General features: G+C 38.1%; 2 protein-coding genes across 6 annotated transcripts; one reads left to right on the top strand and one right to left on the bottom strand.

Annotated features, from left to right (window-relative positions):
- Positions 1 to 1049: 1049 nt before the first annotated feature.
- Positions 1050 to 10551, bottom strand: josd2 (Josephin domain containing 2). Of its 4 annotated transcripts, none has more exons than XM_052147127.1 (5): positions 10329 to 10551; positions 10039 to 10167; positions 4633 to 4758; positions 2934 to 3029; positions 1050 to 1901 (listed from the first exon to the last, which is right to left on the bottom strand). In XM_052147127.1, exons 2-5 carry the CDS (start codon positions 10158 to 10160, stop codon positions 1790 to 1792), a joined length of 456 nt encoding a protein of 151 aa, XP_052003087.1. In that variant the 5' UTR covers positions 10161 to 10167; positions 10329 to 10551; the 3' UTR covers positions 1050 to 1789. The 4 variants fall into 4 exon arrangements, with proteins under 4 accessions (XP_052003087.1, XP_052003083.1, XP_052003084.1 ...); XM_052147123.1 differs by having other exon boundaries at positions 2934 to 3128; XM_052147124.1 differs by lacking the exons at positions 10039 to 10167; positions 10329 to 10551 and adding exons at positions 6868 to 7047; positions 8987 to 9164 and having other exon boundaries at positions 2934 to 3128.
- Positions 10552 to 17984: 7433 nt separating this feature from the next.
- On the top strand, positions 17985 to 26271 carry ube2s (ubiquitin-conjugating enzyme E2S). 2 transcript variants are annotated; one of them, XR_007972358.1, is made up of 5 exons: positions 17985 to 18431; positions 20261 to 20408; positions 20519 to 20709; positions 23307 to 25471; positions 25839 to 26271. XR_007972358.1 is itself a non-coding variant. In XM_052147193.1 (4 exons), the coding sequence occupies exons 1-4, from the start codon at positions 18429 to 18431 to the stop codon at positions 23643 to 23645; spliced, it is 681 nt and encodes a 226-aa protein (XP_052003153.1). In that variant the 5' UTR covers positions 17985 to 18428; the 3' UTR covers positions 23646 to 26271. The 2 variants fall into 2 exon arrangements, 1 of the variants encoding a protein (XP_052003153.1); XM_052147193.1 differs by having other exon boundaries at positions 23307 to 26271.
- The last annotated feature ends 103 nt before the right edge of the window (positions 26272 to 26374 follow it).

The raw sequence follows: 26374 nt of genomic DNA on the forward strand, positions 1-26374 counted from the left end.
ACGAAAATAAAAATAGAATTTAAATGAACACTTACTTTACACAATATTTTGTTGAAATTCACCAAAATATATTTGAAAACAGAAAAATCTCTGCAGATTTTTTAAACGGCATTAGGTGTAATGCCAACTTCTACAAATCAGGCAGTTAAACAGTAAAAAAAAAAAAAAAAAACACGCCTGGCTGATATTTCGGCTTTCACTTAATATAATATTATTTATCTGGACTGCAAGACGTTATACCATTAAACAGCTTGGTGGATTTAATCCTCAAGTGCAAGTTGATATTAAAATCATACAAAATGTTCTGACAACATAACTAACAACATTAGTTAAAGGGTGCAAGAATACCCAACCACTTTTTCAGTCATATGGATTACTTAAGTATTTTTTCCATTCTATCCATTCATTTTCCCATCTATATGGGAAAATCTGACAAAATAAATAGATTTTACAAGTCTGTGTACTTACTATTTTTCATGAGAGCAAAAACTTAAATCCCATGAAATCAACAACGATGGAAACATACTGTATAAAACTACTGATTTAAAGTTCTTGATTAAAAGTATTTAAACAATATATACATTTTTTTTTTTTGGAAAATATTCATATATTTGTAAATATATAAGCAGTTTAAGCAGTTGTAGGGATTCGATTGCATCATTCACAATGCGTCACGTGACAGGGCGATCGCTGCAGCTTTTGTTTTGGCGCACAATGTTGGCCTTTCTCTGCCGGATCATGGATAGTGTAGTTCTTCACAAAGAATTCCGCTATTAAACATAAAACTTTAAAGTTAAAATAACATTGACTGATGACTTCAACAGAAGCATTTACCATTGATTAGCAACATCAGTGCTCACGGTAGTTCTGTCTTTGCAGTTTTATAGGTTATCATTAAAAATCGCTTCGCCTATGGAGAGAATTAATGATCATTTTTCCTTAGGAACCAGCCTTTTGTGCTCTATTAGATGGAAACACCTGCTCAGATGAGAAAAAACTGTGCAGATGACTAGACATAGTGACACAAATGAAGACAAACAAAAGACCTTTAGACTTTTAGTTTCATATAGCTCTTCCATTTACAATACTACCACAAGCACTACATATGCAAAAACATTCAAAGGGGAAGCAAAAATTCTAATAAATAACACAAATCAAATGTATTCTTTTCCCCTCCATTTGGCGGTTTTCACAGAGTTGATGTGAATGAGGCAGTTTGAAAAATCAGAGAACATGGGCATAAGAGAGATAAAGACTCTTATTACTTTTGTATATGCATAGTAGTATGTAAACTGACTGTCTAAGAGGCAATGAATGATACAAACTTTGAGTAACTAGAGTACCATTTCTGTGCGTAGTTGTAACAAAGACACATATTTTTGATCTACTTCAGCAGTGGAGTGCATAGATAAAGTGAGAGATCATAGTTCCTGAGAGGAGAGAGAGCAAAAAAGACAGGAAAAGTAGAGAGAGAATGATGCAGCTGGAACAGCTATAGTAATGTCTTCCAACAACCACACAGCCAGTGTGAGTTCAAATAATCAGTACCTTCACATTAGACAAGATGTCCCTTTAATTAAATACTAGATCATTCTCTCAGACTTTCCTTTCCTGTGTGTGAGTGTCTGTGAATAAATGGGAGCACGCTATCTGCAATCTTCCTGTAGTGCTGCTCTCCACAGCTCATATATTATGCCTTTCTGTGCTCCAAATGTTTCCATTTCAAAATTATTTGGCTCTACAGTGAGAGAGAGAGAGAGAGAGAGAGAAAATGGGCAGTTCCAAGAAATCATTTCCTTGGGTCGTCTGGCTTCAGCCATGTCCCATCATCTTCTACTTTCTTTTCGACGACAAGGAGCATCTCCGCAACATCTTGAGAAAGCTGTTCAATGAGAAATGACCTAGAAGAAGAAGAAGAAGAATGAAGAATCAACAACAAACTGTCATTGGTAATCTGAGCAATATTACCCAGGCACAATTATAGGATGCAGAACAAAGGTAATTTAGTATGAACAAGAGCATACAGCACTTAATATGTCACTGTGTTACTGTTGATAAAGCACAAAAAGAAATCACTCAAAAGTCGACACGCTTTTACTCCAAAATATACCTAAATTGGAGAGGTGGTGGTGTAGTGGTCTAAGCACAATAACTGATAATCTTGTAATCAGAAGGATGCTGGTTTGATCCCCACAGCCACCACCATTGCGTCCTTGAGCAAGGCACTTAACTCCAGGTTGCCCGTGGGGATTGTCCCTGTAATATGGGCTCTGTAAGTCGCTTTGGATAAAAGCGTCTGCCAAATGCATAAATGTAAATGTAAATGTAAATCTCACCGAAAAAATTTTGTTTCGAGTGGAATGCTCGATGTTAATTGGTCATGTTCATTCAAGTGTATAAACTGAACTTTGTTGTTTCACATGATCTGTGTCACTACATGTTGAATTGAGGTATACTAAAGATATTCCATTATGCATATATGCATACATGTATGTATATACTGGATATATTTTGATTAACCTCCGAATGTGGTTTGAGTGAGTGAAACTGAAAACATATAGTGAAAGTCCCTTTCAAATGTACTCAAGTGAAAGCATTATTTTTAAATGCTGGCAACTGGTTAATAACCAGTTCATTTCGTTCCAATTTTTCATGAAACAAAATTGTTTTTCACAGTTAATTTTAAGAATAACATCACTTCCTATTGCTCCAAAAAGCATGTGCTTTGATCCTGAAAGAAACTGCTGCAACACACATTTCATTGTCTTATTGCACATTGTGGATGTAGCCTTCTATGATATGCTGAAGACCTCTTAGACAACTATATACAATTACTATACATAAGCAGTTAAACTAGATACAGATACAGCTGTGATCAACTGAGACAGATGTTAATGGCAGACTGTTAAAAATCTTCATCTATGGTATCTCACCTGAGTTCTGTTTCTCCTCCAATACAGGCAGGCCCCTTTAATTTGGAGTCTAGGTTATAATACTGTCCATTCACCTCTCGTACCGCCAGCCAGTGTCTGCGTCTCAGTGGGAGAGAAACAATTCCCAGTGACACTCTTGATGGGACATTCAGAATGAAGCCTTGAATCTTGTCCAGGCACAAATTTTGTACTGACCTAAAGGACAGAAAATGAAAAGGTTAACCATCCTTTTATAATTATCATGAAACACATGTAGATACATGACTTCTAAAGTGACAAACATATATGTCATTAGCCAATTTCCCATTCATTTTCGCATTGTTTATCGATAAAGTGAAGATGTGTAAAAACAAATTCTGAAATTTGCTGTCTTTTGCACGTTCCCATCACAATTGGCCATTTACTCATAAAATAGTGTGCAAGATGATGTCATCCTTAAAAAAAACACACTGTCACATACGTTTCTGGTTTATCGCAAAATAAATCTGCCCTTGAGCTGTTTCCATACAGAATTTGGTGTATATCGCAAATTGTGTACCTTTCGCTTCCCAGATTTCCCCAAATTTTGCCCCCCAATTTTATTTTAATGGAAAGAGTATTGAGACAATTAATTGAAATTGGCCAGCTTACTGTCATTTTAATTTAAAAAAGAATTGCAATAGTAGGAAATATCAGAAGCGGACATCAAAATGATATGACTGCAAGTGATTGCCCTTATGCAATGAAACCCATGGGTCTGGAAGAGATCACACAGTAGGGTGTTCTGCGAGGTTGTGGTGGAGAGACACTACAGAAAGTCTCTGGCTGCAACATTTTAGAATGTCACGGCCGATGTTTGAGATGCTGAGCCAATTCACTGGTCCTGAAGTTGCGCCCATCGCGGATCACCATTGCCCTGTTCAAGCTGGCAACCTGCGCTGAGTACAGAGTAGTGGAGGATGCTATCAGGGTTAGTAAAATGACTGTCCATCGATGTGTATATGCAGTGTAAAACGACCGTCCATCAATGTATACAGTATATGCTGTGTGCTTAGCTTTTAAAGAAAAACTGATAGGTCTTTATAACAGGCTGCCAAATGTAGTGGAGGCCAATGAAATTGCCTAACATAATTCCTTGGCACACCTTGTGCCAAAAATGTATTTTGTGCTGGATGGCACACACATCCAAATTCTTCTGCCGAAGGATGGTTACCACGATTACATAAAAGCAAAGGGTGGTCATCCGTCCAGGCATGTCTTGTCGATGAGAGGTACATGATACGTGATATTTGTGTTTCCACTCTTGGAAGTGCCCATGACGAAGCTGTGTTTGCAGCGTACGATCTGTACAGGTAAGTCTAACCTAAATTCTGTAAATTCTGATCCAGTCCCGTATTAGGCTAATCAAGCCTTCCGAGAGGGATAAAGGTCGACTGCAGAGGATCGTGAGGGAGAGAGAGATAGTTTACGGACATGTCCGTCATGTGTGTTGGTGTCCTTGTTTTAAGTTTCTCATTAAAATATTATTTATCTCGTCAAGCCGGTTCTCGCCTCCTCCTTTCCATTGATCCTCTACATATATTTATAGAATTGTTGTTATTAATTTCATCAGCTATATCGGTAAACAATTTGATGTCCTAAACCTTTTTATGCAAAATAATCCTTGAATGGTAACAGTTATTCACAGTTTGAGAGAATTGTGTGTTACCGTCACACTAACCTGCGTTTGTCCCACCAAACAGCAGCAAGTCCCCGACACTGCAAAGCTGCCATAATCACGTTCACGTCATAGTTTCCAGTGCCTAACACTGAGCGGTGTGGATTCATCACACATTGTGGGGCAAGCCTGCAAAAACAAAACACACAAAATTACATCCATCACATTATACCCAAGTTGACCTTTAGATGTTCTTTCATGCTCATAAGTTATTGCTTTTGTTTGGAATAACTACTGTAGTTTGGCAATCCAAATTCTGTCAACCCAAAATCATGTGTAAGACGCATTATTATGATTACTGTATAAGACAAGACTGAAGAGAGATACTGAAGTATGCAGGGGAGGTTCTGGAGCCCTTACGTGCACTGAAAGCCCATTGGAGCATTTTTAGGCATAATTCTCCAGCTACAACAAGGGTTGACCGTTTCATTTCAATGCTTTATGCCTGTATGATATAGTAATATATTCTTTAACCTAATTGTGCTAATGATATAATTGTAAAATTGTCAGCTCAAGAGAGCGTGGGTAGGAGAAACCAAATGTCAAACGAATAAAGAGCCAACAACTTCTAGATAAGCTAGAAGTTCAGCATTAGTTTTGCATCTTTGGACATGCCAGCTCCAGTTTCAGTTCTACTTAATGTGGATTATACCAGCTGGTGTAAATGTAAGTGCAAGTTAAGTTTCTTTTATAGTGCAATTTCCCACATTATTATCAGGAAACACTGGATCTGATTTTCTGCCTTATTGAATGCACCTGAGCCCAACTCGTTGATGGCTCTTATTTGGCAAGCATTCATAATAAAATATTTTTGTATATGCATCTGTCGGGTTTTCATTTCTGGAACAACATGCAGTACACACATATGGTATTATAATGAATCATTTTTTCCACTGTCTTTAATTTAGTTTTTTGCACTGAACAATGCAGAAACAATATAAATGTAATGCAACAAGTTCGGCAAATCAAACAATGAAGCGACCGAAGAAACAGCATGCAGGAACAAATTTAAAGAAACGGGTATGAAGAAACAGCAGCTAGCATTATACAGGGCCACACTGCACCTGCAATGGCAAATGTATTATGAATAGATGAAAAAACTAATTTGAACCCTTCTAAACTACCCCACTAAAGCCCAAATAAATGTATTATACACTAACCTCACCACATCAGTTCACTTCAATTTAATAATATATACAGATTAATATTTGAACTGTTGGGTACAGATGCAAAAACAAAAAGCAAACATACAACTAACTGGGAGAGAGAACAAAGCTGCAGAGTTAATCCTTCAGCTTCTCTTGCAAACGAAGTGCAAGAGAAGCACTAAATAGTTTATAGGAAAGATAACAAACACAACATCCTCTTTATAAACACCATTTATCAAATATCTAATGCGTGGCACACCAGTCTCAAGGGAAAGGCACATGTGTGCTCAGTAATGGAGAATTGAGCTTTATATTAGCAACCGCATTCTCTAATAAGAGGTGCACACTCTTGCTCAATAAGGATTGCTCATAGACACTGATAGACATAATAATGATATAAAATCTTTTGGTCACTAACGATGCATGCAACCTTTTTAAATTAATAGTAACTGAAGATAAATACATGCATTTAAAAATACACTTGTTACACTGGGTCATTTAAAACGAACTAGTGCATTTAAAAATGTGCTTAAAAATTCTTAGAAGAATCTTAAAGGAAACGGCGACCATTTAGAAGACCTGTATATGCTGATTATAGCCTACTGATTAAATTCTAACCTAAAATCTTGATGTAGCCTATCATTCATTTTAACCATGTATTTTAATGCATTAGTCATTCTAAAGAACAGCATGGCATTTTTCATGAGCCTGTTTGTTTATATATTTTAAAATTAAAATTTTCACTACAATTTGGTGAATCTTTGCTTGTCTTAAAAAAATGTCATGTCCATAAATATTAAAACAGAAAATTATGTTTTATATGTGTACAGGGGACATTTATGTTGCCCCCCTACAAGGACACCAGGCTCCACCCTGAACCCCCAGTCACAATGGTCTAGAACCACCCCTGAATGTATGTGACCTAGATGTACACTGCCTGGCCAAAAAAAGAGTTGCATACTCTAATATTTAATTGGATCGCCTTTAGCTTTGATTACGGCACACTTTCGTCAATGCATTGTTTTGACAACCTTATGCAATGTCACAACATGTATTTCTGTCCAGACTTGCATTCATTTTTGGCCAAGACCTTGTAATGATGACGGGAGAGTCGAACCACTCCATAAAGTCTTCTCCAGCACAACCCAAAGACTTTAAATGGGGTGAAAGTTAGGACTCTGTGGTGGATGTTTCCTCATGCTCTCTGAACCACTCTTTCACAATTTGAGCCCAATTAATCTTGGCATTTTCATCCTGGAATCTGCCCGTGCTGTCAGGGAAGAAAAAATCCATTGATGGGATAATCTGGTCATTCGGTACATTCAGGTTGTCAGCTGACTTCATTTTATTTAGACATGACCAACTGAAGCAACCCCAGATCATAACACTGCCTCCAGAGACTTGTACATTGGCACTATGCATGACGGGTGCATCACTTCATGCGCTTCCCTTCGTACCCTGAAATAGGGTAAATCTGGACTCATCAGACCACATGATCATTTTCCATTGATCTACAGTCCAATCTTTATGCTCCCTTTAAAATTGAAGTAGTTTTTTCTGATTAGCCTCACTAACAGCTGTTAGTCCCAAACCAGTAAATTATCGTTGCATTGTGTGTGTGGAAATGCTCTTACATTCACTGTTAAACATAGCCATGAGTTCTGTTGTCAATTTTTTTTACAATGTGACTTCACCAAGCGTTTTAGTGATCTCCGATAACGATCATTTTGGATTTTTTTCTGACCACATTTCTTCTGTGAAGATGACGGATCACTACTCTCAGGGGTGTAAAGTAACAAATTACAAATACTCACGTTGCTGTAAAGTTGTTTAAAAATGTATATACTAATGTATACTTTTACTTCAGTATATTTTAAGTGCTGTAACTGTGTTATTTTCCCACCGTCTGTGTTCGCTACTTCCCTGTCCTAATTTTATTTTTATCTATCAATATGATTGGCTAGAGAGAGTCTCGTGACTCCCATCAAATGAAATCACTCGTAAAAAACTTGAATAGCAGCTGCAGATTTAGCGCCAACTGTGGTGGATGCCTCACAGCACAGTTTACAGCTGAACATCTCGGCAGCACCTGAAAGGGCTTTTCGCAGTGAAAAAGGCCAATTTCTTGACTGTGTCATGTGAGTTTAACTTGCTCAAGCCAGATATCAGCATTAATCCTGCCTCTAATTTGAAGAAACATATCGAGATAAATTTCATCTTTCTGCTTACTAGATTCTGTGTGTCTATAATATAGCCTGTAAATTAACTATCTATCACTGAGATTATTGGTCTGCTGTGAGAGATTAATGCAATGTTATCAATAGGGCTGGGCAATAAAATTATCAAACTTTTGAGTAGTTTTCTATATTTAGCCTATATTCTACATCTATAACAGGGGTGTTCATTACATCAATCATGATACCAAGACAACCACTGGTTGGTTGATCTAGATGAAATATAAAAGATTTTTTGTTTCTTTTTATTTCTTGATGTCTGTAGCTGCGTGTTATTTGATTAACAGGCGGCTAATGTTTGAGCGCTAATGATCAAATACACTCTATAATTCCACCAATGCCCGTCTTGATAAAATATTAATTTAAACGCAGTCGTTTATGCCTAAAGTGAATTTAAACAGTGGGACAAAATGCGTATTTGCATCAAAATGTCAGACTTGAAGTGTACATGTCACCGAATTCAGCACTGTCAATGTCATACAAAGGCTATTAATCAAACAATAATATCAAGGAAACAAGAAAATTGCTCACTACTTTTGGCCGAATAACTTCTTTAAAAGTATTAATGTATTATAATGTATTAATATTATTAATGATAATATTTTTTTTTATATTTTTTGTTTTTTAATAATACCGACCCCAGATGTAGAGAGTGTGTTAATTGGTATAATAAATTACCATGACAGTAGAGATGATAAAATAATTTATAATTATGCTTAGCCTTTATAAATATAGAAAAGTATCAACATTTGTAGATAATACTTCAGCAGAATATTCCACCTGTCACAAACTTCAGAAAACTGTGCATCATGCATTAGAATGTGAACAACTGTTTCTGGGCTTTAAAGATACAAGAACTAAATCAATGTTGAACATTGTATCTCAAATGGAGGACAATGTGGCCCCCATTTGATACTTAAAGAAATAATTCACAGACTTCACACAAAAATGAAAATTATCCTATCATTTCCTCACCCTCATGCCATCCCAGATGTGTATTACTTCCTTTCTTCAGAACACAAATTAAGATTTTTAGAAGAATATTTCAGCTCTGTAGGTCCATTCAATGTAAGTGAAGGGGTGCCAAGAACTGTTCCTTTTTAAGCGTGATGTTGCCCCTGTACCAAACAACTTCTCCCATGCCTGCTCTTCCTCCTCTATTCTGCAGGACATGACATGCCAAGTGATCCTGCTTATTTAGCATTTTTTTTACATTTCTTGTCTTGTTTGAACATGTTTTACACACAACAAAAACAATCTGTCTGCATTAAGGGAAATGTAGACCCTACACATAAAATAGTTGTTATACATTATGATTTAAAATGGTGATCAGTGTATTGAAAATAACTATTTAATCTTTTCATTTCTGTTATCATGTCTCCCTATTAATTTTTTGGAATCAGATTAATGTAATGTTTATCATAGATAAGTGATGTATTTTAAAAGGCATACAGTGTTCATTATAATGGGTCATAGGTTTTGCAACTCAGTACTCAATATTCACATCTCATGAGTACTTTTAAATGAGCTTCTCTTTTACTCTTACTTGAGTAGTTTTTAGGACAGCTACTTTTACTCTACTTACACTACATTTTTTGGGAAGTAACAGGACTTCTACTTGATTTTTCAGTTCTCTTTCCACCCCAGACCACTATCCTTATAAGTTTTATTATGTGTTGGACAGTTCTTAACCCAATTCCAGTGATTTATCTCCTTAAAAAAAGTTGTTTTCTTTGCATGATGCAGGCCAATAATTTCCCCCTTCTGAAACACAGTAACATAATTTCCACAACCACAGGATACATCTTCTGACATGGTTGTTTAAGAAATGAGAAGCTACACACTGCATCAGTTAGGGTTAAAATAATTGTTGCCAGCTGAAACATATTAATCACTGCAATAATGATCCTATCATAGGTTCCTAATTATCTGCTAATTTAAAACCCTTTTTCTTTTTTTTTTTGCCAGGCAGTGTACAAGGAAGAGTGCAGCGCTGAACACAGTGACATATGCCGCACACTGCTCACCGCTTGCAGATGTCATCTGCTGTCTCCTTGGTGAACACTCTCTCTTGAAGCACGTTGTTCAAGGCATGAATGGCGCAAAGCTCCAGTCTCTGTTTCTCATGAAACACCTCGCCGTCGCTCATCCTCACCCTGCATTAATCACAAGTACATTTATGAAGCACACAGTCCATCGAATAAGGTTTAACTACGACCAAATTCTTATTTCTAAACGCATTATTTACTCATACGTTTACATTGCCATTGTATGTGAGCTGACAGCACATACAAACACATGACTGAATACATCATACCTTATGGGAGACAGTATCCGCAGTGCAATGACTCTCTCAGTTTACAGTTATCCACAGTAGGAAAATAAAGGGTACTGAGACGTACCGTCAAACTAATGTGTATTGTTCCATTTATTGTTCGCAAAAATGTAATAACCAGTTAATTACTAAACAAATGCTCTCTGAAATAAAAATGCTATCGGTATCTTGTGTGTGAGGATCGGGCGGAAGTTGCCTTGTTATTGTTGCGTTGCGGTAACGCCCCGTGAAGTCATCCAGAGTCATGTGACATCTCGAGTGCGTTCTAAAGGCTCTTTTTTTGTTTTGTTTTTCACCCATTGTTTAGCGTTTTGATCTCTGTCCACTAACGAAAGATGCTGTAATATGACGGCGTAAACCATGTGGATACCATTTTATCCTAAAAAAAAAAAAATGGTTTATGTTTTATAGGTAAGAAATCACATTTAGGAAATGATTGAAAGATTATTACTTATAATTATTATTCGGAAAGTATTACCTACTCTGAGAAATACATTTTTTATGTTATGTTAAAGAAATCTAAAGCCTGCCTTTGAAATCGTAGCTTATGGATTCGAGTGCTCTCTTGTGGTGGTTTAGTGGTACTACAAAACAAAATTAATGTCTGGGGGAATTTTGTGGGTTCACTGACAATGTCAAAATTTCAAAAACGAATTTGTCAGTCTGATTCACTGACAGCAGGTTTAATTAAATCTGTAATAATGACAACGCATGTCATTTAAAGGGGTCTTGACATGAGGAATAAACATTTTCTTGATCTTTTGACATAGAAGAGGGCATTGTTATATAAATACATACTGAAAGTGAACTCAGAACTCAAAACTTAATTCTCATTGCAAAAAGAGCATTTGTTGAAACTAAGCTGCTAAATCATCCAATTCTTTACTTCCTCCACATTGTGATGTCACACTGTGGTAGCAATTTGCATCTGACCGCCTCCATAACAAAGCGTCAATGCCTACTTTTCAGTAGCCCCTCCCACTAGCGGTGAGCAGTGAGACGGCAAGGAGAGGACAGGTCAGCCAAGAGCAGAGAGACAATCATAACAGTGGGTGTTTAATGCCAAGTCTTAAAGTAGAAACCACACCTAAACTGAGCGATTCTGACAGAGGGCAAGAATGAGGATGGAAAATGATCATGTTTAACAAATATTTGACTGTTTTTTATACAAAAAACTTAAATAAATTAAAATTAACCTCCCAGGTAACATATTAAAATAATTAAAAGGCATGTCTAAACTAATCAGTTTTAACTATATCATTTTAGTGATAAAGGGCAAAAACAATGCAGACAACTATTTCATTGCATTCAGATCACAGATCAGTCCTGAGTTACTGGTATCATTCATATCATTCTGAATAAAACATGTGACAACTAAAACACCATTAAAACTGCTGTTTAATTCAGGTTGTTGTGCATCTTTGGAAATTGTAGACATTTTAAAAAGCTAATAAAGAGGTGCATCCCATCCTTATAAAGTGTTGACCAAGAACATAAATAATACTACTTGTTAATTGTCATCATAGAAGAAATGTTAATCAAACGTTATGCCTTTTTATTCTTTCAGTTCTTTCACAGCTTTTTAATGGCACTGGTTGTGTAACAATAACAATCCACATCTGAAAAACAATAATATGAAGAGAGGGAGAGAGATGTATCATGTCAATAAATCTTGTTAGCTTATCTTTTGATTTTTTATTTTTTTTTTACACTTATGGAATTGCCTTCGGCTCTGATACTGTAACGAATGAGGCAGTGAAGGCAGACGATGGTTGAGGATCCAAACACAATTATCTTTGACTAGTAGACAGGCAAAACACAAAGGAAAGCCCACAATGGGGAAACAAAACAAACTAGAACACTCGGGCAGGAGGACACATACCAGGCTAACAACATACAATGATAGACAAGGACTGAATCAAAAACCAGGGTATAAATACATGAACATAGGAAAAAGGGGCCAATGAACAAACAGAACTCAAACAAGATAACAAGGTGATAAACAGAAGCAAAATGGCAAATTAACGAGGGCAGGTGCAACCAATGAACGTGAACACGAAAGCTAACAGAGAGACTATGGAGTTACACAAGGGACAAAAGTGAAAACTAAGGAATGCAAAAGTGACAAAAATGGCAAACAAAAGGGCAACAGTGAAACAAGACAAGGTAAACATAACAGAGCCCCCCCTCAAAGGATCGGATTCCAGACGATCCTAAGGAACAAAAAACGAAGGACAGAAAACCCACAAAAAACAAAATGAGGGCACAAGGGGCAGACAGGCAGACCGGGGGGGGGTACAAGTCCAAAGGGGCAACGAGTGGCAGACAGGCAGTCCAGGGGGGCAAAGAGGGGCAGACAGGCAGTCCAGGGGGGCCGAGAGGACAGGCAAGCAGTCTATGGGGCACAAAGGGACAGGTTTAGGGGGCCGGGGGCTGGCCATAAGGCAAGGGCCGGCTCAGGGGGCCTAGGAGGAGGCCACAGGACAGAGGCCGGTTTCGGTGGCCTAGGAGCTGACCTCAGGGCAAGGACGGGCTCAGGTGGCCTGGGAGCTGGCCACAGGGCAAGGATAGGTTCAGGAGGCCTGGGAGCTGGCCACAGGGCAAGGATAGGTTCAGGAGGCCTGGGAGCTGGCCACAGGGCAAGGATAGGTTCAGGAGGCCTGGGAGCTGGCCACAGGGCAGGGACAGGTTCAGGAGGCCTGGGAGTTGACCGCGGGATGAGAGTAGGCTTGGGGGTCCTGGGTGGTGGCCGCAGGATAGGGGCCGGCGGAGCCGCGTGAGGCGGAGCCAAGGAGGACTTCGGAGGCGGAGCAGTAGAAGACTTGGGAGGAGCCAAGGAGGACTTCGGAGGCGGCCGAAGGAGGCGTAGGCAGGACCGTGGGGGGCTCAGGAGACGGAGCTGAGGAAGGCTCAGGAGACGGAGCCGAGGAAGGCCTAGGAGATGGAGCCGAGGAAGGGGGCGCCATAGGAGACCTGGAAGGCTCGGGAGGCGGAGCCGAGGGGGGCTCGGGAGGCAGAGCCCTGGAAGGCTCTGGAGGCGGAGCCGAGAGTGTCTTCGTCGTCTCCTCCTCCTCCTCCTCCTCCTCCGGACGGACGAAGTTGGCCGTGCGGGTTCAAGGGAAGCCATTGGCGTGGGGGGTTGTTCGCTGACAGGAGGGGCTGGTGTGTCAGGGAGCGGTGAGCTGCACGCTAGTAGGGTCATTTCCAGGTAGTCGCGGAAAGTGCAGCCGGGCGCTGCCTGTGGCACCCGCTCCCTCAGCGAGGGGTTCAAGCTGTTCTTGAAAAAAACCATCAATGCAGAGTCCGGGAAGTCAGTAGCGTTCGCCAGGAGGAGAAAATAGAAAGCGTGGTCTACAAATGGGTGGTCTTCTTGCTGCAGGTTGAGCAGCCGACATTTGGCCCGAATAGCTGCTGGATCCATGTGTGTGGTCTATCGTTCTGTAACGAATGAGGCAGCGAAGGCAGACGAAGGCTGAGGATCCAAACGCAGTTATCTTTATTGACTAGTAGACAGGCAAAACACAAAGGAAAGCCCACAATGGGGAAACAAAACAAACTAGAACACTCGGGCAGGAGGACACATACCAGGCTAACAACATACAACGATAGACAAGGACTGAACCAAAAACCAGGGTATAAATACATTAACGTAGGAAAAAGGGGCCAATGAACAAACAGAACTCAAACAAGATAACAAGGTGATAAACAGAAGCAAAATGGCAAATTAACGAGGGCAGGTGCAAACAATGAACGTGAACATGAAAGCTAACAGAAAGACTATGGAGCAGAGCCGTAGAAGGCTCTGGGAGCAGAGCCGTAGAAGGCTCAGGAGGCCCGAGGGGCGGAGCCCTGGAAGGCACAAGAGACTTGAGAGGTGGAGCCCTGGAAGGCTCGAGAGGCTTGAGAGGCGGAGCCCTGGAAGGCTCGAGAGGCCTGAGAGGCGGAGCCCTGGAAGGCTCGAGAGGCCTGAGAGGCGGAGCCCTGGGAAGCTCGGAAGGCGGGACTCTGGAAAGCTCAGGAAGCTCGGAAGGCGGAGCTCTGGAAAGCTCGGAAGGCGGAGCCCTGGAAAGCTCGGAAGGCGGAGCCCTGGAAAGCTCGGAAGGCGGAGCCCTGGAAGGCTCGAGAGGCTTGAGACGGAGCCCTGGAAGGCTCGAGAGGCTCGGGGGGTGCTGGCTCTTGGACGGTCCTGGCTACTGGCGCTGGCCCTTGGACGGTCATGGCTACAGGCGCTGGCTCGGGGACGGTCAAGGCTACAGGTCCTGGCTCGGGGACGGTCGAGGCTACAGGCGCTGGCTCGCTGACCGTGGCTCTGGCTCGCTGACCGTGGCTGACGAGGGCTCTGGCTCGCTGACCGTGGCTGACGAGGGCCGGGAGGCGGACGCCTGTCTCCCCTCCTCCTCCTCCTCCTCCTCCTCCTCCGGGCGGACGAAGTTGGCCGTGCGGGTTCAAGGGAAGCCATTGGCGTGGGGGGTTGTTCGCTGACAGGAGGGTCTGGTGTGTCAGGGAGCGGTGAGCTGCACGCTATAGTAGGGTCATTTCCAGGTAGTCGCGGAAAGTGCAGCCGGGCGCTGCCTGTGGCACCTGCTCCCTCAGCGAGGGGTTCAAGCTGTTCTTGAAAAAAACCATCAATGCAGAGTCCGGGAAGTCAGTAGCGTTCGCCAGGAGGAGAAAGTAGAAAGCGTGGTCTACAAATGGGTGGTCTTCTTGCTGCAGGTTGAGCAGCCGACATTTGGCCCGAATAGCTGCTGGATCCATGTGTGTGGTCTATCGTTCACACACATGGATCCAGGGCAACAGTGAAACAAGACAAGGTAAACATAACAGATACTCCCTTTGAAGTAGCATCATTTTGGCTCTTTGTCATTTGAAAACTTTACTTGAGGATAAGTACACATTTAAAATTTTCTTAAAATGTAAAAGCCATAACAATGCAATATGTTGACATAGGCTCAATTTTCCTCAGGCCTAGTGGGACATTTCCCCTCATTATCACCATCTTGTCAATGCTGCTTCTATTTGACAACACGGCCCTTAAAAAGTCAAGCAGAACAATAGTTTATTTAACTGTAACTTTAGAAAAAAAAAATATGTTTGATACATAAATATTATATGAAATAGAATATCCTATTTTGCAAATATATATATATATATATATATATATATATATATATATATATATATATATATATATATTAGGGCTGTCAATTGCTAAAAAACATTTAATCTAATCAATTATATGATGTCCTGATTCATTAACCATGATTAATGGCATTTAATCGCATATACAAATATTTGCTGAGAACGCCCTCATATAACAATTCAATATATAATGAAAATAATTATACATAGTTATCTTTAAATATTAAAATTTTTATATATATATATATATATATATATATATATATATATATATATATATATATATATATATATATATATATTCTCAGGAATCTTCCTTATTACGGTCCGGATATATATATACAGGTATATATATATATATATATATATACACACACTGTCTGGCAGCTTTAAAGTTTGGAATAATGTACAGATTTTGTTCTTATAGAAAGAAATGGGTACTTTTATTCACCAAAGTGGCATTCACCTGATCACAATGTATAGTCAGGACATTAATAAAGTGAAAAATTACTATTATAATAATAAAAAAAATTATACTTCAAAGAGTTTTCATAAAAAATTCCTCCACGTGCTGCAATGACAACTTTGCAGATCCTTGGCATTATAGTGGTCAGTTTGTCCAGATACTCAGGTGACCTTTCACCCCACACTTCCTGTAGCACTTGCCATAGATGTGACTGTCTTGTCAGGCATTTCTCACACACCTTACAGTCTAGCTGATCCCACAAAAGCTCAATGGGGTTAAAATCCATAACACTCTTTTCCAATTATCTGTTGTCCAATGGCACACTTTGCACACTGTAACCTTTTCTTTTAGTTGTTCAAAAGTGGCTTTTTCTTTGCAATTCTTCCCATAAGGCCTGCACCCCTGAGTCTTCTCTTTACTGTTGTACATGAATCTGGTGTTGAGCAGGTAGAATTCAATGAAGCTGTCAGCTGAGGACATGTGAGATGTCTATTTTTCAGACTAGAGAATCTTATCCTCTTGATGTACTTATCCTCTTGTTTAGTTGTACATCTGGCCTTCCACATCTCTTTCTGTCCTTGTGTCAGTTGACCTTTGTCTTTTAAGAATGTATTGTACACCTTTGTATGAAATCTTCAGTTTTTTGGCAATTTCAAGCATTGTGCAGTCTTCATTCCTCAAAACAATCATGGAATGATGAGTTTCTATAGAAAGTTGTTTCTTTTTTTGGCATTTTTGACCTAATATTGACCTTAAAACATGCCAGTCTATTTCATACTGTGGCAACTCAAAATCAAACACAAAGACAATGTTAAGCTTCATTTTATGAACCAGATAGCTTTCAACTGTGTTTGATTTAATGGCAAGTGATTTTGTAGTACCAAATGAGCAATTTAGCATGATTACTCAAGGATAAGGTGTTAGATTTTTATCACAAATGACTTTTTTTAAATAGTGATGGTGTTTTTTTTTACATCGGTAATGTCCTGTCTATACTTTGTGATCAGTTCAATGACACTTTGGTGAAGTAAAATACCAATTTCCATAAAAAACAGCAAAATCTGCACACTATTCCAAACTTTTGACCGCCAGTGTATATTCTAACAGTCAAATGTTATATTTTAGCATCTTCAGAGTAGTCACCCTTTGCCTGGAATTTGTAGAAATTTACTCTTGGCATTTTCTAAACCAACTTCTTGAGGTGTCACCCTGGTATGCTTTTTAAACAGTTTTGATGGAGTTCCCATTTATGCCAGCACTTATTGTCTGCTTTTCTTTATTATTCGGTTAAAGTCGTCCATTTGTTTTTTAAATACTCTTTTACCTTTGTAATGAAATCAAATATGATATGCTGACACAATTATATTTTTGTCTAAAAAACTAATTTGAAACATTGCATTCATGCCTTCAGATCAAAGTTTATGAGAATCATTTCAGTCAAGTAACCCCAAACTTTTGAACAGCAGTGTGTGTGTGTATGTGTATATATATATATATATATATATATATATATATATATATATATATATATATATATATATATATATATATATATATATATATATGTGTATGTGTGTGTGTGTGTGTGTGTGTGTGTGTATTTTATTTTATTTTTTTGAAAAAATATAAAATGTTTTTAATTCCATGATTGATTTAACTGTAAAGAAAAAAACATGGGTAATCAATAAATAAACATATAAAAGCTTCCAAAAAGTTTATAAACCTCTGTATGTTACATTTCAGAGTTTTCATTGGTTCCTCCATTGAAATACATTTGTCCCTGCCTTTGGGAGGGCATGAGTTATTCAAACGCACCTATTACCAAGAAGCGTTTTTCGCATTCTCAACTTTCTCTGGTCCGTGAGGTTTCCATGGTCATCTACGTCAGTGCATCCTCAGCTTTTGATTGGTTATCCTGATTTGATTGTTTGGCATGTGCAGCCTTTCTCAGATTCTGATTGGTTGAAGCGCATTCGAAGCGCTTGGTTGAAGAATTGGTATTTTTGTTCCTGTGTCAAAGACTGCTAGCTGATAACTGGCTACAGTAGCAGTGGCACTAAGCTATCGGCCAAATCAACTTTATCAGAGACGAAATTGGCAATTTTTTGGACTGAAAACCTTTACACGGCATATTTTATCTGAGGACAACGTCGGCCAGTAATTTCACGAAGAAAAACTCTGGAAAACAGCCATATATTGAAATTGCTCAGCAAGCCTACCGTTAGCTTAGCTTGATTTGATAGCAATACTAGCAATCGGACCGAAAATGATTTTGAATTGTAGGATACTGTAAGTAGTTAAGGGTCTTCATATACTGTACAATTTTGATAGTTTATAATTTTTCGTTATAGCTGTTCTCAATCGAACTTGACATTGATCGCCGGATCTATCTAGTCTTCTTAGTTTTTATTTATTTATTTTTTTTCATCTGGGACAAATTCACTGGCTATCTGTCTGTGTGCTTCACACAGCTGGAAATGGTATGTATATTCTGTGCGATGATTTTTCTGGAAATTCAAATGATTTTGTTGATCTAAGAAAATAGAGTTTCAGTTTATGGCCGTACCTTTAAAACAGTTTAGCTTGTGAAATAAACCTAGCTTGTCTGCCAGATGCTAGCTTGTTTGAGCTGTAACTTTTTCTTATTTGTTTTATTCATAATTTAAAAATAAATAAATGTGTGTGTGTGTGTGTATATATATATATATATGTCCTGATTACGGCTTTGTGTTAACAGAATAGAACCCAGATTGTCCTATGCTGAGTTCGGAATGGAATACTACTATAGTATTTGCCATAGACAGATATGTCAGACGTAAAAAGAGTAGTATAGTATGCCACTGCGAGCTCCGCCATACAGTCTTATACCAATAGTTACAAGCTCACTTGGGAACTTTCGATGGTCATTTGCACTTCACCGAAGTAGTCGGGGAAATTATCAACACGAACAAGTTTATTTTCAGATCTTTGCCATTTTTAAGAATCGGGCGACTCTAGGATTTCGATCTTAGGGGGGCTCAGCCTCAATGACATTATTAAATGTGCACATTTAATGTATTCCACTCTTTAGCATAGATGGTGTTTTTTTTATTTTTTATTATTGTTCACATCATTCAAGCAAACTATACATTCAGAAGATTGTCTTTTTAAAAAAAATATATAAACGCACAAAGTTATAAAAAAAAAACTGAAACCATTCAAATATTTTTAATATTTTTGCAACAACAAAAAAAATTTAATTTAAAAAAGTGTTTATAACAGTAAATAATTTAGCAGCTTCTATAAATTAAAGTTATATCAAACACCACAAAAAACTATTATAATGATTATTGGTTGTATGTAAATAAATATTGGTTGTTTTTTAGTAGATTGAATTAACTCCAGATTTTGTTCTCTGTATGTCATTTTCTCATAACTCGAGTCTTTTGAATGTGTTCAAAAGAGAAAATTTCAATAGAATAACCCTGGTAATAATATATATATATATATATATATATACAGTGCTGGGCAAATTACTTCAGAATTGTAATCGTGAACTGATTTGCGACCATTAACATAATCACACTTAAATCCTTACTTTTAGATTACTTCCAACCTAACTCATTTATTTGATGTCACTTGCTTTTGTTGCCAAGTTTCTAGAAATATGGACAGGTTCCCGGGGCATGTTACACAAAGGTCATGCAATTTCACAAATGCCATCCTTGTGTGGTAAGAGATCAGACAAATTATGTTTGGGAATTAATGTCACAAAAACAGCCTCAAAGATATCTTTAAAGCAAAAAGGCATTCTGAAGCAAATTACAAAGCAATTAACAAAACTAAATCTTTTTACACCACTAATGCAATTGGATTACATCATGAATATAAGTTTGATGGACAAAACCTTCCAAACACATTGTGACACATGGTTCAATTATACACAGTGATAATTCAAATAATATTTCAAATGTGTTCATCAGGAAATAAGTTAAAGTTAAGAAAACATGCAAACATATCTTCAAATGCTTCTTTAAATTTGACTTTGAATCTTTACAGGCAAGAAAAGCCACCAAAATGCTTTAAACAAGTGCAGCATTGTGGCTGAAGCTGTTTTAAACACTTTCGTGCTGATTGCAAAGTCACAGATTTTTAGGGGGGCTAAGATAAATTTTAGGGGGTCTAGTTACTCCTATGGCACTAATGTACTGATGTTGCCCATCACGTTATCTGTGATTTTACAAGAAGATGTCAAGTTTGTAACACAATCAGTGCTGTATATGAAGGGTGTGACACTCACAATTACTTGTGTGTGTGTGTGTGTGTGTAGAATTCGAATGTGGAGAACTTGCCTCCGCAAGTGTTGAGACTTGTCTATAAAGAGGTTTCTGCCCTGGCAGCAGACCCTCCAGAGGGCATCAAAGTCTACCCCAGCGAAGAGGATATCACAGAACTTCACACTGCTATTGAGGGCCCCGGTAAGAAGTGAAATGATATTGGTAGTTGTTTCACCTTGTGTTCCTATAACTTTGTTGCAGTAGGATTGGCATGGCCCATATCAATTTCTTATTCTCCTTTTGTACAACAGAAGGAACTCCTTATGCCGGAGGGGTGTTCCGGATGCGTTTAGTCCTTGGGAAGGATTTCCCTGCTGCACCGCCCAGAGGCTATTTTCTGACTAAGATTTTCCATCCTAATGTTGGGCACAAGGGTGAAATCTGTGTCAATGTACTGAAGAGAGACTGGAAGGCAGAGCTGGGCCTGAGACATGTATTGCTTGTAAGTAGCATGACAGGCTGAACTGAAAATGCATCATATAGCTATAGTTCTTTGAAATATTGCCTTAATTATAACCAAAGATTTAGGGTATCGTTCATTTTTACTTGGCATTACTCATTAAGGTGAATGACTTTCTAAGGCATTCCTTGTTTTTTCTCTGGCAAATTATAAAGTTTTTGAGATCAACTTAAACTTTATTGCAGTTTTGGTGGGTAATTTTCATGAAAAACTGATTTCATTCAGGTCACATAATAAAAACAATATCATAAAATCAAGAAATTTTTTCAAGTTTTTAAACAAATTTCCGGTGCATGTCCATTTATCGTTATAGCTATACAGAACTTTGGCCAAAAAAACAGGAGCTGATATGTTTGAGAAAACAATTCAAATTAATTTTAACTTTACATAAACTTGCATGTCAATTTAGGTGAGGCTTTAGGTATTTCTATGGTATTTCACACTTTGTTTTTTGTGTGTGTTTCAGATTAACCCAAACAGTTTATATATAGGTTTGTCTATTTGATTGACAAGGATAAATCATCAGAATTGGCATTTAATAATCATAAAAGCTTCTTGACCATGTAAGTCTCCTAAGGTATTGTTAGTATGTGTTTCATAAATAACAAGTTGCGGTAATGTGAATTAGTTCACAATTTACTGTTAAATAATTTTTCACACTCAAGAACCTAAATCATTATTCATACCCATTAGTGGCTATTAATGAAAAGTATTTTTGTCTACCAAGCCAACCTGATTTACTTTGCAAGTGATCTAGGTTGAGTAACATGTTGCAAAAAAGTCATAAACCGTGATACACATTAGACACTGACGTTTAGCTTTTGTGACAAGTTGTCATAATGGAACCTGCCATGTTTACTCTACAAGATAATTACTCAAAGCCCATCCCTACATTAAAGCAGTGGCATACTTTTAGGTTTCAACAAAAATTTCAGAAGGTACATGCTTTACTTGACTGCACATCCTAGCAGAGAACTGATTGTGTGGAGCAATACACACACTTATTAATTACGTGCAACGCATATCCTGTGCATAACAGCGGTGTAACGATTCATCTGATCTGGATTGATGCATCAATCAAATAACCAACATTGCAATGCAACGCGTAAAAAATGTATGTGTATTATTTTTACACATCAGCCATGTCTGTATGCATTTCTATTGAAGTGTGAAGTAAGTGCCAGGCGATGCAGCAGCCTAGCCCTCTAAGCAGTAGCAGCCACGGAAAAAAAACACTAACACATAGATGAAGTTACATTTTAAAAGCAAATGCTCTGCTCTAGCACTCCCGGGTTCTATTGACAGCGCAGAAAAGAACTGCTCTATATGGGTGCTTCGCTGAAGTTGTTTCAAAAAGATTATTGTAGGTTTGGGCATATTTTAATTCCAGATTGGTGGATCAGGAAAAACACATGGTTTGACATGATTTATGATATTTCATGGATATCCGTCATTTGTTATTTCATCTGCTCTATTTAGACTCATTCACACTGCAGCTGCTGTTGGTAGATTTGAATTTTTCAAGAAGGGATCGCACAAACGCTGATTGTAAACATATCTTTTCAGTTTCCAAAGTGCAATTGCTGAGACTGATATAAGGCCAAATATGATTTAATGTTGATCTTATATGAACAAGACCCATGGAAGATAACTGGAAGAAAGGGACCCCATCTCTACCACTGCAGTTCATAAGCTAATGTTTGAGAAAGGATATGTAAATAAAAATAATGTAATTGTAGTATAATACTTCTACAATTATGTCATTAAGTTCATTTTATTTTGACTGCAGTAACTTCAATCAAAACTGGCTGTTATTTGGTTTGAATATTGATGAACATTGAGGATCATATGTGTGTTACTTGATTGTTTATATTATTATAAAAATAGCCACTAATATCCTTTCATATTGGTCTCAAGCCCCTAAATCAAAATCACATCAGTAGGCATGGGTATTGCAAACACTGGATCGCTAGCTAAGAGAATTGATCGTTTGTATCTTGATGAAACTGGTGATTTATACCTGTAGTGCATAAATACTGGAGCGGATTTACTCTACAGAGAATGGAGACATCTGCAAGGGGTGAACCAGGTGTGGGAGAGATATGGACATGCTGTTGTATCTCTTTGCATCGCTGAAAATGCTCTCTCGCTGTCAGCTGAACCAATGTCAGAAGCGAAACTTCGTGAGAGAGACCCAGCGTGTGAGCAATAGAGAAAGAAAGGCAGCCAGAGAAAATAATAGTTTTGAGATTGTAAACTTTAAGAAATGAAACTGCAACATTCAATGTGTTTTATATCTGAATGTATAGTGTATAATAATACCTTGACATGGTACGCTTATGTTTATCTTGCCAATAAAGCTTGATATGAGTTGAATCTTCCCAGCCCACTATTGATATTTCAGAGTAGCTTTGCTCTACAACAGTTACAACACTTTCAGTCAAGGCTAGATGTGGCCATGGAATCGAGAAAATTTTGTGATCTTCGCATCTTTCCAATATTGAAATCTTTGATTCCCTAAGTGTCTTTGCTGAATATGCACAAAGATTTATTTAAAACCTCTAATTTGTATTTCACAGACCATCAAGTGCCTTATGATCCATCCTAACCCAGAGTCAGCCCTGAATGAGGAGGCTGGGAGGTTACTTTTGGAGGACTATAAGGAGTATGCATCCCGTGCTCGCCTCCTGACAGAAATCCATGCTATGGGAGGCACATCGGGGGCCCCTCAGGAGCCTGCTGATGGACCTCAACCCAAGAAACATGCAGGAGATCCAAACAAACGTGTGGCAGGGGCTGGTTTGGTAACAGCGGGCACTGGGACCAACAGCTCGAATAACAGCAGCACAAGTAGTAACAATAGTAATATAGTCGCAAAGAAGAAAACAGATAAAAAACGAGCTTTGAGGCGGCTATAAAAGAGTGAATCAGTATTTTTGTGTGTATATAAATATTGAGTTGTTCAGAACACCTTTTCCCCTCCTTAAATTGTCTTTCTATTTTAGGATAGCACATTCATTTTGCCATGATCCTACCCGAACACTCCTTTGCTTGTTTCTTTGAACTTACTCTCAGGACTTGAACTGTCCTTGTGACAATTCTCTTTTTCACTCACAACTGGAGTTTCATCTGTGTTTTCAAAATGTTACAATCATTCAGATTATGAATACAATAGTAAAGGTTTTTGTTTAATATTATTTGTGGCCTCTAGAATTATGTAATGACATTTTGACTATCAGTGAATGCTACAGTTTCCTGTACCCCCCTGTTCTGCTGGGGTGTACAGCCAGCACAGCCTTTCTAACAAGTTGTTTTGCACAGAAGTTATATTATATTTAGATTTCAGGTGTGACCGGTCAATTACTGTAATTCTGTCCTATTTCATTGGACTGCTAAATTACAGATGAGAGATGAGGTTTAATTCAGGGGATTATTGAAGAATAGTACCTGGCCCTGGGTATGATTGCTGTGTTTTTGAGTAAGATATATATATAAGATCAGGAATAACAGAGGGGATGGTTAAAATGTGGTCTGAATATAACCCGTGAAATATCACTTGTCTTTTCTTTTTTTTACTCTTGCGTTTTTTTTTTGTTTTTTTGTGAGTGCATATTTGTGTGGTATTATTGTCAATTTTTTTTACTAACTTTTAATTTATTTTTCTTTGGCCACTGTGCAAAAGGCCTTGTTCTCCATTTCAAGTGAATAGCTAAATTTTCCAGACACTTTGGTGCATGAGTTGAAGCCGTAAGACCAGTTGGGGTAAGAGTAAGGGGGCAACCAACTAGTTCATCATGCTGTTGAACCATTTCAAAAATATAGAGGTCACGCAATGTTTTTCCATTTTTAAATTTGTTTCAGAACCATTTTTAGTTTTGATGTTATATTGTCAAAAAGAACATTAACCCTCCCTTTTTATATGATCACAGCTGCACTTTTCTCTAGCACTGCTGGTCTCTCGATCAAAAGTCTGTTAAGAAATCTTCTCCGATAGACTTCAGTTCTGGGCGTCAGTTCTCCAACAAATTGCTCTGAACATTAGGCAGGATGTGCTTTCAGCGACTGTTTGCCCTTACTTAAAAGCTTGTGGGTGAGCAGTAGGGCATTTTTGTGACCATTTTAAGTTATTTAAATAAAAAAAATAAAGGAATTTTAGGGAGATATATATATATATATATATATATATATATATATATATTTTTTTTTATTATAATTGTGTTAAAGGAAAATCTGTTTTATTCTGTCCTTGTGTGTGCATGCATCTTGCTTTGAGTTCATCTGGAGTATAGCTGGGCAAGAAAAGTTAGACTATGGAGGATCCTTGAATTTAAAATACATGTTTGTAAATGCAGGAATTAACATTTTTATTTGCTAGAAAAAAATTATAATGAAGGTTGAGATTAACTGTAGGCAATATGATCTGTTGTCTTATTAGGTGCATTCTTGTCCACCCAGTGGTTTCATTGTCGTCTTGCTGTGCAGGCCACAAACAGGATCAACAGCAATATTTTCTGTTTAAGCATTGTATGAGAATGAGACCCATTCAGTGTATGTTACCCCTTAAAAATGTTTAACTCAAACAGCGTATCGCAGACTTGTAATTTGAATGGATATGAACGGATGAATGGTTCTCGTCGCAGGTTTCCTGAGCGGCCGAAAAAGCAGCCCACCCACTTGTATCGGAATAGCTTGGTGCATGCTGCTAATTGCTGTCTGTAGGAAGGAAAGCCGAAGAGGGGAGGGGGTATGTGAGCTTGCAGTACAACAGTCGAAAGACTCCAAGCATATACAGTACACAGCTCTGAAAAAATTATTTAAGAGACCACTGCAACATTATCAGTTTCACTGGATTTACTATTTCTAGGTATGTGTTTGAGTAAATAAAATTTGTTGTTTTATACTATAAACTACTGACAACATTTTTCCCAAATTCCAATTAAAAATACTGTCATCCTGATGATCTGGGGGTGCTTCAGCAAGGCTGGAATCGGGCAGATTCCTCTTTGTGAAGGATGCATTAATCAAGCAATGTAAAAGGTTATCCTGGAAGAAAACTTGCTTCCATCTGCTCTTATAACTTTCCACAACTTGAGAATTGTTTTTTCCAGCAGGACAATGCTCCATGCCACACAGCCATGTCACTTAATATGTGGATGGAGGACCACCGGATCAAGACCCTGTCATGACCAGCCCAATCTCCAGACCTGACCCACTTTGAAAACCTCTGGAATATGATCAAGAGGAAAATGGATGGCCACAAGCCATCAAACAAAGCCGAGCTGCTTGAATTTTTGTGCCAGGAGTAGTATAAATTCACCCAACAGCAATGTGAAAAACTGGTAGAGAGCATGCCAAGATGCATGGAAGCTGTGATTGTAAATCAGGGTTATTCCACCAAATATTGATTTCTGAACTCTTTCTAAGTTAAAACATTTGTATTGTGTTGTTTAAAAATTAATATTAACTTGTTTTCTTTGCATTATTCCAGTATCTTTTGTTTTATTTTGAACAGTTGACATTTTCAGCAAATATTTATTTGGAATTTGGGAGATATTTTGTCATTTTAGAGTAAAACAAAAATGTTAATTTTACTCAAACACATATCTATAAATGGTAAATCCAGAGAAACTGATAATTTTGCTGTGGT

Source organism: Xyrauchen texanus, chromosome 17 (genome assembly GCF_025860055.1).
Source record: "Xyrauchen texanus isolate HMW12.3.18 chromosome 17, RBS_HiC_50CHRs, whole genome shotgun sequence".
NCBI lineage: Eukaryota > Metazoa > Chordata > Actinopteri > Cypriniformes > Catostomidae > Xyrauchen > Xyrauchen texanus.

Excerpts from the sequence above, each read along its gene's own strand:
- josd2 (XM_052147123.1), bottom strand. The coding sequence starts at position 10,160 with ATGAGCGACGGCGAGGTGTTTCATGAGAAACAGAGACTGGAGCTTTGC. Across the intron at positions 4,759-10,038 it reads GCAGATGACATCTGCAAGCG|GCTTGCCCCACAATGTGTGA; the intron begins GTGAGCAGTGTG and ends TTGTTTTTGCAG. Across the intron at positions 3,129-4,632 it reads GTTTGGTGGGACAAACGCAG|GTCAGTACAAAATTTGTGCC; the intron begins GTTAGTGTGACG and ends TCTGTCCTTTAG.
- ube2s (XM_052147193.1), top strand. Across the intron at positions 20,409-20,518 it reads CACTGCTATTGAGGGCCCCG|AAGGAACTCCTTATGCCGGA; the intron begins GTAAGAAGTGAA and ends TTTGTACAACAG. Across the intron at positions 20,710-23,306 it reads GCCTGAGACATGTATTGCTT|ACCATCAAGTGCCTTATGAT; the intron begins GTAAGTAGCATG and ends TGTATTTCACAG.